Source organism: Punica granatum, chromosome 7, assembly GCF_007655135.1.
Source record: "Punica granatum isolate Tunisia-2019 chromosome 7, ASM765513v2, whole genome shotgun sequence".
Taxonomy (NCBI): domain Eukaryota; kingdom Viridiplantae; phylum Streptophyta; class Magnoliopsida; order Myrtales; family Lythraceae; genus Punica; species Punica granatum.
The window spans coordinates 7,374,724-7,387,855 of NC_045133.1; the positions used below are offsets into that span (position 1 = coordinate 7,374,724).

Genomic DNA, 13,132 nt, shown 5'->3' on the forward strand with positions numbered 1-13,132 from the left:
ATAAACTGGAGCCCTCTTATTTCCGAGCCTTTCCTTTTTCAGAATTACTTCTCCTGTTTAGGTCAGCGACCATCCTTTCTCATCTACTACTCCTTCACACTGCAAGCATCCTTGCTTTGCTGGAGTGATTTTTCCTTACACTAGCAAGTGAATATCTACACAGAACATTAGTGTTCAATTTACGACTGCAACAACAAACTCGAGGAAGGGAGGGAACGATACTCGATGAAGGAATAGACCGACAACTTCTCAAGTGATCGGACTTTCTAGTGTAAAGTTAGAGAGAACCAACAATCATACCAGAAACAAGAATATTTCTTGTGTAAAATTAGAAAGAAGCAACAATCATACCAGAAACAAGAATATTATGCATCTAACACGAGGGGTAAAAAAAATTGTTTGCAGAATCAAGGAAAGGGAAACGAAGATAACACACTTCAACTACACGGGGACATAACTTAAAGAAGTTTGAATCAAACTATTATATACATAATGCAATCAAAGTTTCAAATGCACGAGCATTGAATCGGAAGAGAATAAAAAGCGCAACTCCACAGGTTCTGCGAGATTCAAGTAACCCCTCACTGCCACTCATCAAACCAACGGGAACAGGGTATGGGTGGATATTAGATTAATGCACTCCAGGAACCAAAGGCTCCGCTTCCGGCACGTCATCCCTGAACACCTTGGCGATCTTCTCAGTGGGGACCAAAGGCAGGTAAGTCGAGACCTTGTAGCCCTTCTCGGCCGAGCTGCGCACAGTCTCGTTGTATTTCTCTGAACAGTAGGCGGCAGTTGGGACAAACACCTGGGCCACCTGTGGGAAAAGGGGCAAACGGTTGAGCTTGCGCCAGGTGGATGCAGCACACTGCTCGACCTTGGGCTCGTACTTGGAGTAGAGCTCCTTGGCGGTGGGCTCGTACTTAGTGTAGACTGATTTTGCGATCCCAGATGCGGTATCCACGACTCCTGCCCGCTTGACTTCTGAAGCCATGGTTTGAGCAGCAACTGGAGCCCGCTGAGCAGCCGAGAAAGCCTGGGAAGAGGCCTGCTTGACAACAGGTGGGACCTGCTTGTCCAGCTTGGTCACGGACTCATCAATCTGCAAAGATCATATATATTCAGCAACCGACTAATAATTCATGGGTGTAAGCAAAAGATGAAACCAACCATTTGCAGTTGATCCACGAAAAAATTAATAGCTTTTTATAGTGAGAGCTAATGATTTGCACTTATCGGAAGGAAAACCAACAAAAGGGTGTCCATGGTTATCTCAATCATCTACTCATAGCAACAGACAATTAATCGAACAGAGGAACAAAGATTAGGCAGATCACCCAATGTGCGAGTTTCCACTGTGCATCTCCCTAAATTATGTCCAATTCCAACCATTTATCAGCCATACATCGTATACGTATTGTAGCACAGTCCACCGGAGCTTATTCAGCACATCTACCACTCTACTAATTCATACACATCTAACCACAATCTCAAATAACAGTCGAATGATTAACTATCTGAAAGATGGGAGCGTCATATAATCTCCGAAAGGGAACTAACCTTGCGGTCCACGAACTTGAGGACCTCGATCGGGACATCGTGAAACTTGTCATACACAGGCCCAACGACAGTCTTCACGGTGCCCTCAACTGTTTCCACACCAGGTTTCAGCGGTCCGGACTTGTCCTTGGCGTAGCCATAGAGGTTCAAGAAGCAGAGTGCCGCATGAACTGCTGCAACTTGGACAAATTCGAGGTACTTCAGCCTCTCTTCCTCTCCAATAACCTTAGCCATAACCCAAAAAAAAAAAAAGGGAGATACAATTCAAAAGAATTGATCAGGGAGCAGAATACTCCAATGCAAAATCGGGCATGAGTCCATCTTCCAAATGCGAGGAATTTCTGCATACAATCAATTGACCAAATCTACTTCCTCAGGCTCGAATTTCGCCATGTTCGTCTCAACATGTTATCCTAATGATTATCGAATCATATGATTACGCAACTGAATCGGGAAGACAAATAAAACAATCGGGAGAATTCGACCGGAAGCACGGCCGAACTTTAGGAAACGGAACCAAAACGTGATCTCAATCGGCGAAGAAATCGATAAGAACATGGACGGAGCAGATCCCTCACCTTCTCCTGGACATCACCGTCGGCCATATCCGCCGATTCTTAGCAGAGGAGGATCGAGACAAAGTATCGATACGAACTATAGAGAGGGAGAGAGAGGAAAGGAACTTTCGGTTGATTCTTGCAGACGACGAAAGCGGAGGAAGAAAAGGAACTGTTAATGGCGAGACGTTACGATTCCCGGGGGTCGCTATTTATAGGGGCGGTCGCGAGGGGGGCGGATCAAACGGCGTGAACGAACGGCCTGTAATTAATGAAAGGCAGCCCCGTCGACATCTCTCCCCCATTGACGGTGATGTTGTCTGTTTGGTTTGACTGCTTCCCGACTAAGTATTGTTTCTTCTCTGCTTTGTATATGGACGTAATGTCTCGGCGAGTTTGAGGTCAGTAATGTACGGCGAGTTTCCCACACGGTTGCGGCTCGATGTGTCTAGAATGTTCTTTCTTCATTTGCTTGTTCGTATGAAAGGCTGATGTACACAAACCACGTAAACAAACCACTGCTATACCAGCATCCGCAGATTCAAGCGATTCCAGTATGTTCCAATTCAAATATCGGGCTCGACTCTTGTTTGAATAAAGAAAATTCATATCGGAAAATCTTCAACGGTCCGATTCGGTTCGATTGAATTAGACATGAACTGTTTAAACTTTTGGATGTCAAGATGCACATTAAAAAATAAATTATTGCATAATCACTAGAGACATACTCATGTTACGCGCACAAAATGTACTATGTTTTTGAAATAACATAAAGTAAGTGTTGAAAAAAAAAATTTACTTCAAGATAGGTCCGATGTTCCACTTCTAGAGAACTGCGGTTCAATCAATTTCTTTTCTGATAGTTGATAAGATATATTGTGGTAAAAATGATAAAATTTGAAACATAAAGAGAAGGAGAGTAACGTTTCATGTATGGAGAGAGAGAGAGAGAGAGAGAGAGAGAGAGGCGGAAGCAGTGATAAAAAAAAAATACTAGAGAATGCCGGCACTACGCACAGAAGTAATTTTAATTTGAAAATTAAATCAATGCATGTAAAATATTATCAAATGCCACGTATATTAATCTTGTCAAATTATCAACTTTAAAAAATTAATAGAAAAGAATGATATATTAATGTGTTGAGAGAATCATTAAAAAGAGGTTGAGAGGAAACGCTGTTTAAAGAGAGGAGAGTAGTAGAAAGAATTGTGGAAGAAATTGAGAGTGAGTAATTATAAAAAAAGTTGAAAATATATAAACACCCTTTAATTTTCATCCATTTAAGATTGTCAATTAACTTATTATTCCTTAATGGGTAGTTTTGAAAAATGAAAGTTGGACAAACTAACTTCCTTCTACAATCTATAGTAATAGATGAGTAGTCGAGTTGTTTTTCAAGCACATTACCATTGTATAGCCTTGATCTAATAGCTTTATTTATTACTAGAGTGTGACCCGTGTGGAATAGAACGTAATTTTAGTTTAGAAGTGTATCAGATTAAGCGCGATGTTATATAAATTAATTTTCATATTATGCGTTATATTTTAAAGATATAATTTATGATATACCGTAAATTATAGATTTAGAAGATTTATTTTTTTAGTCTCTTAAAAAGATAGAGAAGTTGAAGAGATGAAAGATTCTACCTGGGTTAGGTGCAAAAAGCAATTACCATAGTTATTTTCTTTTTAGCCATTAGATCTCATTATGTAAGATTCGGGATTGTATGTTTGTCAAAAATCTTTTTAACTAAAGATTCACCCCTCATACTTTAGCTTTCGATATTTTCAACTACGCAATTTCTCGATGACGCTTGATCGCGCCCATGAACGGATCAAATCCAATTGGATATTAAATAGAACAAAATTCACTACTGAAAATTGCGATTTTCACTTTCAATTAACTCTATTTCGTTGCAAAATTCCATGACTGCATCTTAACGAGTGATCACTCTTTGACTTGGCAAAAAAAGACGATGAAGCAGGAGCAAAAATCTATTGAATTTTTATTCAATGATATGATCCAACATATAATATTAATCGTTATTATCTTGACGATTTAGCATGTGGTAGAATAATTATGTTGCCTTTGATTCCATATGTTTCAAAGTGAATTGGACAATTTGTTTTACATTTTTTATCTGTTTTAGGATTCCTCCATAAGCTATATCTGATGCATCCATTTCAACTATTTTTGGAGCACTCGGGTTTGCTAAATGTAAAAAGGTTAAAGAAATTATTTGTTTGTTGATTTGTCGAATAATCTTTGTGTTTTCATCTGTCCATGAAGGAGATTTCTTCAACTTATCACGCAATGGTTTACAAAATTGATTAAAATTAGGATTAAAATAGAGAACTTAATCGAGACTTTCTAAAAATCTTTGTAATTGCTTTTTTTTATTATTATCTAAAATCTGGTCAGGAAATTTGCTTGCAAATTGGACTATCTTCCCATTGGAATTATAGTTCCTTATTAGGAAGGACCCCGCACGATACCGCGGGTTTCCAAATTGGTGGCACAATTTTTCTGGGACCTACACATTGGCTTGCTACATATTTAAGTGTTAATGCATTTGATGAAACACTCTAATTTCGAAATTGTCTTAATTTGATAAATATAGAAACATGGAGAAAAAAGAAATTTATATAAGTTAATTATACAAAATTCTAAAATAGTGACTAAATAGTTTCTACATGAGCAGAAGAGAATTGTATATATGTATATATGAGAAAATTAGTTTTTTTCTATAGATATATAATATATAATATACCAAATCTATTTATAGTAGATATAAAATTGTCATTATATTTATCTATATATGGCATATAATTCTAGATAATTCTTTTGCATTAACTACTCATTTTTTAATATTTTGCTATTGTAAATTGTATTTATTGTTGCCTCAAATAATTTGTAAGATATATGTAATATTTATAAATTATTATTTCTTATACCCACTTATTTATTAAGGTAATGAGTTTGCAGCTTTTATATAAGTCCTTGGAGAATAACTTCCAAGAATGGGAGAAAGTTTCCCATTGACACCCTAATTTTTTTTTAAAGTTGCATATATCCTAATATCTATATATATATATATATAGTATTTATGATACTAAATTTATTCTGATTTTATAAACAAAATTGGAGAAACTTTTTTTTTTAGAAACGATTGATCCAACTTTGATAAACATATCATTTATCTCGACGGTCAACCACATTACCTGCAAATTTTTGGGTCGAACTTATAATATATCATTGGGGTTGAAAATGTGAAAATTAAAATATGCGAATTAAAATAAAACGAAGCCGCCACGAGAGCACTGATCAGATAATAACAAATGGATTGTTTCTCTCAACGGTCGACCATATTACCTTCTACTTTTTTTAATTAAAAAAGCTAAAGAAAAGGAAAAATGTTTTAGAAAAAGAGAAAATTTAATAAATTGAAATTAGATAATTTAATTCAACTTGGATAAAAGTTTTTTTCTGAAAAAAAGAGAAAATTTCTTAGGATGACATATGGCTATGGATGTTCATGGGTTTCGATAAACGAGATTTAACCCTGCCCGAACCCTAATGGGTAATAAAAGAGTTTCGCACGTTGGGTCGTGGGAAGGGTTTAGGGATTTTTCATCAAAACCCTATAGGTTTGAGAAGTGTTTAGTTTTTGGCATGAAAACCCATCCCGAACCCATTAAGCTTAAAATTACTAGTACCCCCATTAAAGAGCTTGTAGAGGATTAAGTGTATGGAGCTTTTATGTGTTTGAATGAGTTTAGTTCTTTTAATGGAGTGAATTGTTCAAATTTGTTTTGAACTGTGTTGAAGTAATTTAATTTCTTGAAACTCGTTTAATTTAATCGATGTTTTTATTCAATAAACTCATGCGTTTCGTTTGTTATGGCTACTGTTTAGGTTCTTCTACAGTGGACATGAGTACCTTAATAGTAAGAGGATTCCCGGTGGAAAACTGTTAAGTTATTGGGATGAGTTAAGATATTTTTCACAAATTCTTAGCAAGTTTGGGACGGATTTGGGGACGATCCACCCAAAAGGGTTTGGATTTGAGAAGGATCAAGCCATCTCAAACCCTATCCACAAACATTCCTACATGTGGCAACCCAAAGAAGAGTTTTACTTGAATTTGAAGATGTTATATGACGTCCAATAAATTGTACTTTAGCTCGGAAAAGACTGCCTTTGGGCAACGGAAAAACTCTTTTTTTGGTAACGGAGAAGACTAATTTTAGTGGGTGAAACTGCTAATCCATTCCGTGTCGCTATTTCGTCAAAATGATTAATATGCTTAAAATGGGTTTCTATATTCGGTAAAAGTATAAGTACATCATCAACGTATATAATTAAAAATTTTGAGTATGGGTTAAAAGTATCATTCGTAATCTTTTGAAATTCAGGTGGAGCATTTATTTATTAATTTAAAAGGCATAACATTCGATTCGTATTATCCGATCGGACAATACAAGTTGTTTTATATGAATCCCCTTCACTGATTTGTAATTGTCAAAATCCTGATTTCACATCAAAATTTGAAAATAATTTTGGATTATACAAATTTTGTAATAAAGCCTTTTCGTTTGGAATCGGGTATCCATTTCAAAATATGGTTTAGTGGTTTACAGTTTATTACTAGTCTTGGTTAACCTCGCTGTAATTCTTCATTTTTATTGACATAAATGGCTGGAGATCTGCTTGGCCTGATTAATTTTTCATCTAAGAGATCCTGTATTTATTCTGCAATATTTTTATAAATCCCAATTCATCTGAACGGGTTTAGTTTTTGCGTGGATACTCTTTTCATCAAAATTTTTCTCATGTGGTAAATCTTGGCACAAATTATTTTTTTAATATGATTTTGTAATCGTTCTATCATGTGCTTATTCTCTGGCTTATTAATTTGGTGTTCAATCCTTTCAAAAGGCATTTCTTCTTTCAAGTATTGAAGATACTTTTCTTTATCCCGTGCAAGACAATTTATTTCTCTTTTGTAAATCAGTTGAGCTTTTAATAAATTACCTTTCATTTGATTAGGTGCCATTTCTGAGCTAAATAGATCGTGTCATCCCAAATTTTGTACCACTTTTTAAGATTTAAATAGCTAAAATTGGTTCTGATAGTGTTTGCTGCTTATTCGCAATTTCAAGTATTAACTTTAATTTCAATAATTTCAAATTATTACCATTGAAACACTAACTTATTATGAAATCAAACCAAGCCTAAGTAGATACTCAACGGAAGCCGCAACCCTCATTATGGAACTCAGAGAGGTATATAATATTCGGACTTCACATTCTAGTTTTGAATAGTGAAGTTGATTACAGCATCCGATATTATTCCTATGGTAACTAATTGCCCTTTTATCATTTTTTTTTGGGAGATATTGATGCAACGTGGATTACGGTCTCTCAAATTTAAATTTGATTTTAGACCTGAATAGAATATATTAGGTCTAAACCCGACCGATGAATAATACATGAAAGGGCCATGGTAGAATAGAGGTCTCTAATTACAAGGAAAAATTATTGGTCTTATTCTCTGTTTTTATGACCATAGGCCTACAACTTATATAGAATTTCTAATATGATTAAGAAAATGAAGCTAGAATACTAGATAATGATATAATCTAATTTAAAATCAAATCGTAAATATTTCATTGAATATCTCCTAAATATCTTTCTATCCAAATAAAATATTCTACCAATTTTTTGATTGAGCGGTAAGCAGCTTTAATGAGAACACAAGTTCGAGTTTCGGGAAACGTACTTGTTGATTGAGGGATTAACATTTAATACTTGATCTCTTGGAATAGTTTGAGCAATGTCTTCCATAATTTTCCACGTTGAAAAAGTTTTACTCTTTTGAGAACCAGTAAGCTTGAATTAGATTAGTTGAGGTCTATTGGACTTGCGAATACTAAGATGCAAGCCTAAAAAATAAAATATACTAAATTAAAATCCCAATATGCTTAACTTATGGTAAAATATCTTCTCTTTCCACTTTACGAAAATTCTTTTTACATAAACAAATGCTAAATCCGAAGAGGCGTGCCTAAAAATTTTTCTAATCTAAATTTCCAGTCACAAATTGATATTTCTAGAATATTATGTAAATTACAATTCATGTTATTGTGAGTGAGATTTTGAATTAAAAGAATTTTCAAGTTGATTATGAAAATGATATAGAAACACTCTTTTCGATATATCCAATATATGGTGGATGACCAGTGGGGCGCTCCACTCCTATCTCTAATCCCAAATGATTTTTCTTCATTTTATTTTAGATTCCACGAGTGGCAAACTCCTCAAAAAAAAAGTCGTCATGTTAGCTTTTCGTTCATTTTCTGACAAAAATATAAATGGCATGTTGTGACGTGACAAAGTTTTTTTCGTTTGTTGTACGGTAAAACTGAATCGATTTGTGTTACAATATGAAAAAAAAGTCGACAAACCATGTTGTACGGTGTAATTTTCTCAAATTAAAGCTATATTGCATCATGAAAACTTCTCAAATATAAGTAATATGGATAAATCAAGTGCGATTCGATTCAAGGATGTATTCGTGGCTAAGTGCTTGATGAACGATATCGTACTAGAGTTTGTAGGTTCGATAGAACTTGGATCAAATTTCATTGTCTCTATGGAAAAAGTTGAGTCGATCTCCGCAACCAATACTTGCCCACGGAATAGGAGATTGTGTGTGTCTACAATCATATCAAGTTGGTCATTCATATATAGAGTTATCCGCCGGTTGATCCAATGTCAATTGTCAAATCCAGAAGCAGAAGGGAGCCTACCTTCCATTATTCGCTCTACTCTATGGATTAGGAGGACATGGAAAACCCGATCGAAATCACATATTCCTCATAACAACTTGTTACTCCAAACGAATTATAAATCATGTTTACGATGTTCTGCAATTGGGAAAGCATCGTACGTGGATGGTTAGAGGAGCCACAGCCGGACGCACCGACTAATCATTGCGGTGGGCAGACCGATTAATGTGGCCATACTTGATGGAGGTCTCAATTTCTATCCGCACCAGCTTAAATACATCTAGTCTAATACAGGCTTGATTTATGCCAATCAACTTCTTGCCCTGAGGTATGTGAAATATATATCAGCTAGTCGGACCCCAACAATGATTGCATGACTTTCCCATAATCCTCGAAATCGTGTTGGTGCTTTGAATTTAATCATTTTTATCAAATGTGATCGTCGAGAGGTCTTTCCGAGCCTTTTCTGATCTCAGACAGCTCATACTATACTTGCAACTTGCAATTGTTCTTTTTCTTATATTTCCTCCCCTTCCCCTTCCCCTTCCCCTTCCTTTTCCTTTCCTTTCCTTTCCTTTCCTTTCCTTTCGATCATCAAACAAGACCCAACAATCGAACTCCAACATTAAAATCGAAGGTTGATCTTTAAGAATCACGGTTCGCGACCCATTCCCCGTCCATGAGCAAGTGAGCAGTCAAGGTCAAAGGTAACCATAAGTCGAATATAGACACAAACGAGATTACATATTGTTCAGTACACATGAATGGAGTGGGAATGGAATGGATTCGAGTGAAGTTCTTCTCCCTCAACAAATTTGCCACTTAATAATCTAATTTTGCCATGCTAATGCGTCACAGCAAACTCGCAAGCGTGTTACGAACAACCGCTGTCTTTTAACCGGTATGTCGTAACGACACAACATCGAATCATCATTCAAGCAACCCACATTGCATATCAAAAGGGCCCAGATTCCAAATCAAAACAACCCGTCATCAAGAAAGGGAAATGGCAATAAAAAAAAAAAAGATTATGGAACAGAAATTAATCTTGTTTTACAGATCGATTTATGACACATCAACAACATTCCCCACCAATCCCCGGCTTCCACGTATCACCATCACCCCGGAAAAAAGAAACCCAACAAAAAGGAAAAAAAAAATAAAAGAAAGAGACCAAAATTAACCAATCAATGGAATTGATCAATTAATCAAATCACAATCAATCCTCCATAGGAGTGAGTGACTAGTGTTTATGGAGGAGAGTATGTATGGAGCTGTGGTTTAGCTCCGGCACCTGGAGATGGAGCTGCAGCCGCGGGAGTAGGGGTTGGACTGAGCTCCGGGCTTGCAGTTGTAGTACGAGGCGCCGCGCCGGGAGCAGGGCACCGTGTTCCTCTGCATCGCCCCGTAGCTGATATATCTGCTCGTCGCCAGTATCCGCCGGTTCGTCTCCGAGTCCAGCCCGAACTCCTCCTCCTCCCCCACCAGCTTCCCCGCCGTCCTCCCCACCGCTGCGGACAGGGACGCCCACTCCAGCTCCGCCGCGAAGGCGGTGGAGGAGGCCAGGGCGGCGAAGATCGCTAGGGCGGCGCAGATCGCGAGGAGGGGATGTGAGGAACGGAAGCTTCTCGACATTGCTGTGGGGGCTGAGGTCTCTCTCTCTCTCTCTCTGCTTTTGGGTTCTTCCCTGTTTCTTCTGAGATCGATGGAGTCGTCGTCGTTGGCAGTGGGGGAGACTTCGCCGGCAGGGTGATATGGTGACGGGCTGGCTTCTCAGAGGAGTGTCATTTTCTGTTCTCTGATGTTGTTGGGAGCTTCGGACAAGGAGAACAGCACCAACTTGATTGAGATTTAAAAGAGGGAGGAGTGGAAGTTTGACCCTCGGTTTCTGGATTAATTACATGCTTGCCATCCTACACCATGAGTGGGAGTTGATAAATGAAAACGGGGAAAATTATTCAATTTCAAAGAAATGGTCAATGAAGTCCGTACGATATCAGATAAAGTTTGTTTTTTTTGCGAAACTTTTTATGATTTAAGTTCTATTTGGAAGTTGATTTGACGGCACATTAAGATCAGAGTGTCCAACGATTCCTTTACAACACTTTAACTTTTACATTCAGCTTACAAAAACTTCTTGATTAATAGTTTAATCATTATAGTTTTTTCATTTAGCTTATAGTAAATTTCTTGTAGAGCTGATCTCAAGTGCACGAGGACTGACCATGCAATATCACATCTTACCCTTTTCTCAAATAGCATGGAGATTGAGCCGAGGCAAATCACTTTTTTTTTTTTTGCATTTATAATTTTACTATTTTCATAAGGAAAAGTAATAAGATGGACATGCAGCTGTTGGTGTTTTCTAGCTCGTGAAACTTTTTCCTTGTTTTCTTGTCAATAGAACTTGTGTAGTGGCCGGAGGCACAATGGCATACCTTATGGAACATGACAAAATGGCAACTTTGAGAGAGCCAACGGGCAAAAGAAAAGATGTATTGAGCACAACAACAACAAAAAAAATAGGAGTCAAATAATGGAGTGGCAGCAATGTAATTTGAGAGGGAAATCTTGGGTAAATTCAGAAATCTACACATGAATCAACATAGTTGACTGGTTGTGTCTCTCTCTCTCTCTCTAATTGTTAGAGGGGTATATAATATAATAAAAGAAGGGGAATAAATTAAGAGGGAGGGAAAGACGGCATCTAGGGTTTGCATCTATCTTATTCTGTTTTCTAAAAAGGGTCTAATTTCGGAATCTGCTAACCGAAACACGTTTTCTCTCTCCTGCAATTTGTGCCCTCCAGTCTCTCTTCTCCCCATTCTCTACCGTTACCATCACCGTTTAACAAAGTCGACATCCAAGTCAACTACGAGATGTGATTCAGCTGATCAACGGTATTTCATCTCATGTGGGCGGACTACGCTTTGATTAGTTCAATGTTTTGAACTACTTTGGAAGTATCTCGTGATCAGAATCAATTTAAATCTAGATGGAAATTAATTTCGATATGCGTCTGAAAATAACTCATAATTTAACAAATAAATAAAGTTGTGTGTTCACATTTGCTTTTGATTTCAAAGCGAGAAACGAATAGTGGAAGTGATAGTGGTTAATGAAGGTAGAATTTGCATTTGAATGTCTATAAGAATCGCGATCACGAGGTGCAGTACAGTTAGCAAACTGCAGTTCATGTGAATGGATTTTACATTAATGTGGTTTGAAACGTATTGAAAATATTTCATGAATAGAGTCAAGGTGATTCCTAAACTAAGATCAATCTCGACCTATGACTAAAGATAACTCATAATTTCAAAGAAAGGTGGTATTCACATTCGTGTTTGATTCCTAATTGAGAGACCCTAGTGTGTTTGATTCACATTTGGGTTTAATTTCGTGGAGTTCATCATCTGAAATAATAATATGGAACTTTGATTTCATTTTTGTTGATGTACACTACTTAATATTTGAAAATTCAAATGACCCTAACTAATTCAGGTCTGAGGTGGATTGATGCGATAAAGAAAAAATAATTTTCTAATCGTGAATTTTTTTCATTTATAAAATTTGAATTGGTGCACTGTGAAAACTATAATTTCAGTTTTCTTGCAAACTAGCAGATGAGACGGAAGGAGGCAAGACAACTCACGGCGTTAAGCAAGCGGAGGGCAGGAGCTAGAGGCCGGCGTGACTTGCACGTAGCCGTTAGGGATTGGGGCGGTGGGCCCCATCCACGGATGCAAGATAGCGGTGTTTGCGCGTCTCTCTAAATTCCAATTCCCCGCCCCCTTCCATCCCAGGCCAGCTGTCCTTTAACAAACCTCCTCCTCCCCTCTTAATTTAAATTTTCCTCTCTATTTTTTTTTTCTTTTCCCCTTTATTTTATTTTGTTTGTTTAGTGTACACCTAATATTAGAAAGCTCAATGCCTCCCGAGTAATCCAATTTGAGCCGGATCGATTGATGAAATGGTAAAACTCCTCCAATATCTATTTTTTCCATTCACAAAATTCAAATATGAAATCTTATGTAAAGAAATAAGCATCAAATTATTTAAATTGATTATATCCTTACTTATTGTTTATTTTTAATTTTTCCTTGAAAAGTTTGTTTTGTTTTTTATTTAATTCATTTCAATTATGATATATCAATATTTTTTTCCATTATAAAATTTTATCGAGCTTCATTAAGTGAACCATCTCCCCCATTATTATTGCATAA

General features: G+C 36.8%; 2 protein-coding genes across 3 annotated transcripts; both read right to left on the reverse strand.

Annotated features, from left to right (window-relative positions):
- Positions 1 to 348: 348 nt before the first annotated feature.
- On the reverse strand, positions 349 to 2,315 carry LOC116214954 (REF/SRPP-like protein At3g05500). Of its 2 annotated transcripts, none has more exons than XM_031550485.1 (3): positions 2,139 to 2,315; positions 1,561 to 1,785; positions 349 to 1,102 (listed from the first exon to the last, which is right to left on the reverse strand). In XM_031550485.1, exons 1-3 carry the CDS (start codon positions 2,163 to 2,165, stop codon positions 632 to 634), a joined length of 723 nt encoding a protein of 240 aa, XP_031406345.1. In that variant the 5' UTR covers positions 2,166 to 2,315; the 3' UTR covers positions 349 to 631. The 2 variants fall into 2 exon arrangements, with proteins under 2 accessions (XP_031406345.1, XP_031406346.1); XM_031550486.1 differs by lacking the exon at positions 2,139 to 2,315 and adding an exon at positions 1,854 to 2,096 and having other exon boundaries at positions 1,561 to 1,733.
- A 7,524-nt stretch (positions 2,316 to 9,839) lies between these two features.
- On the reverse strand, positions 9,840 to 10,748 carry LOC116212652 (rapid alkalinization factor-like). The gene has a single exon (XM_031547289.1). It carries the CDS (start codon positions 10,542 to 10,544, stop codon positions 10,191 to 10,193), a length of 354 nt encoding a protein of 117 aa, XP_031403149.1. The 5' UTR covers positions 10,545 to 10,748; the 3' UTR covers positions 9,840 to 10,190.
- Between the last annotated feature and the right edge of the window lie 2,384 nt (positions 10,749 to 13,132).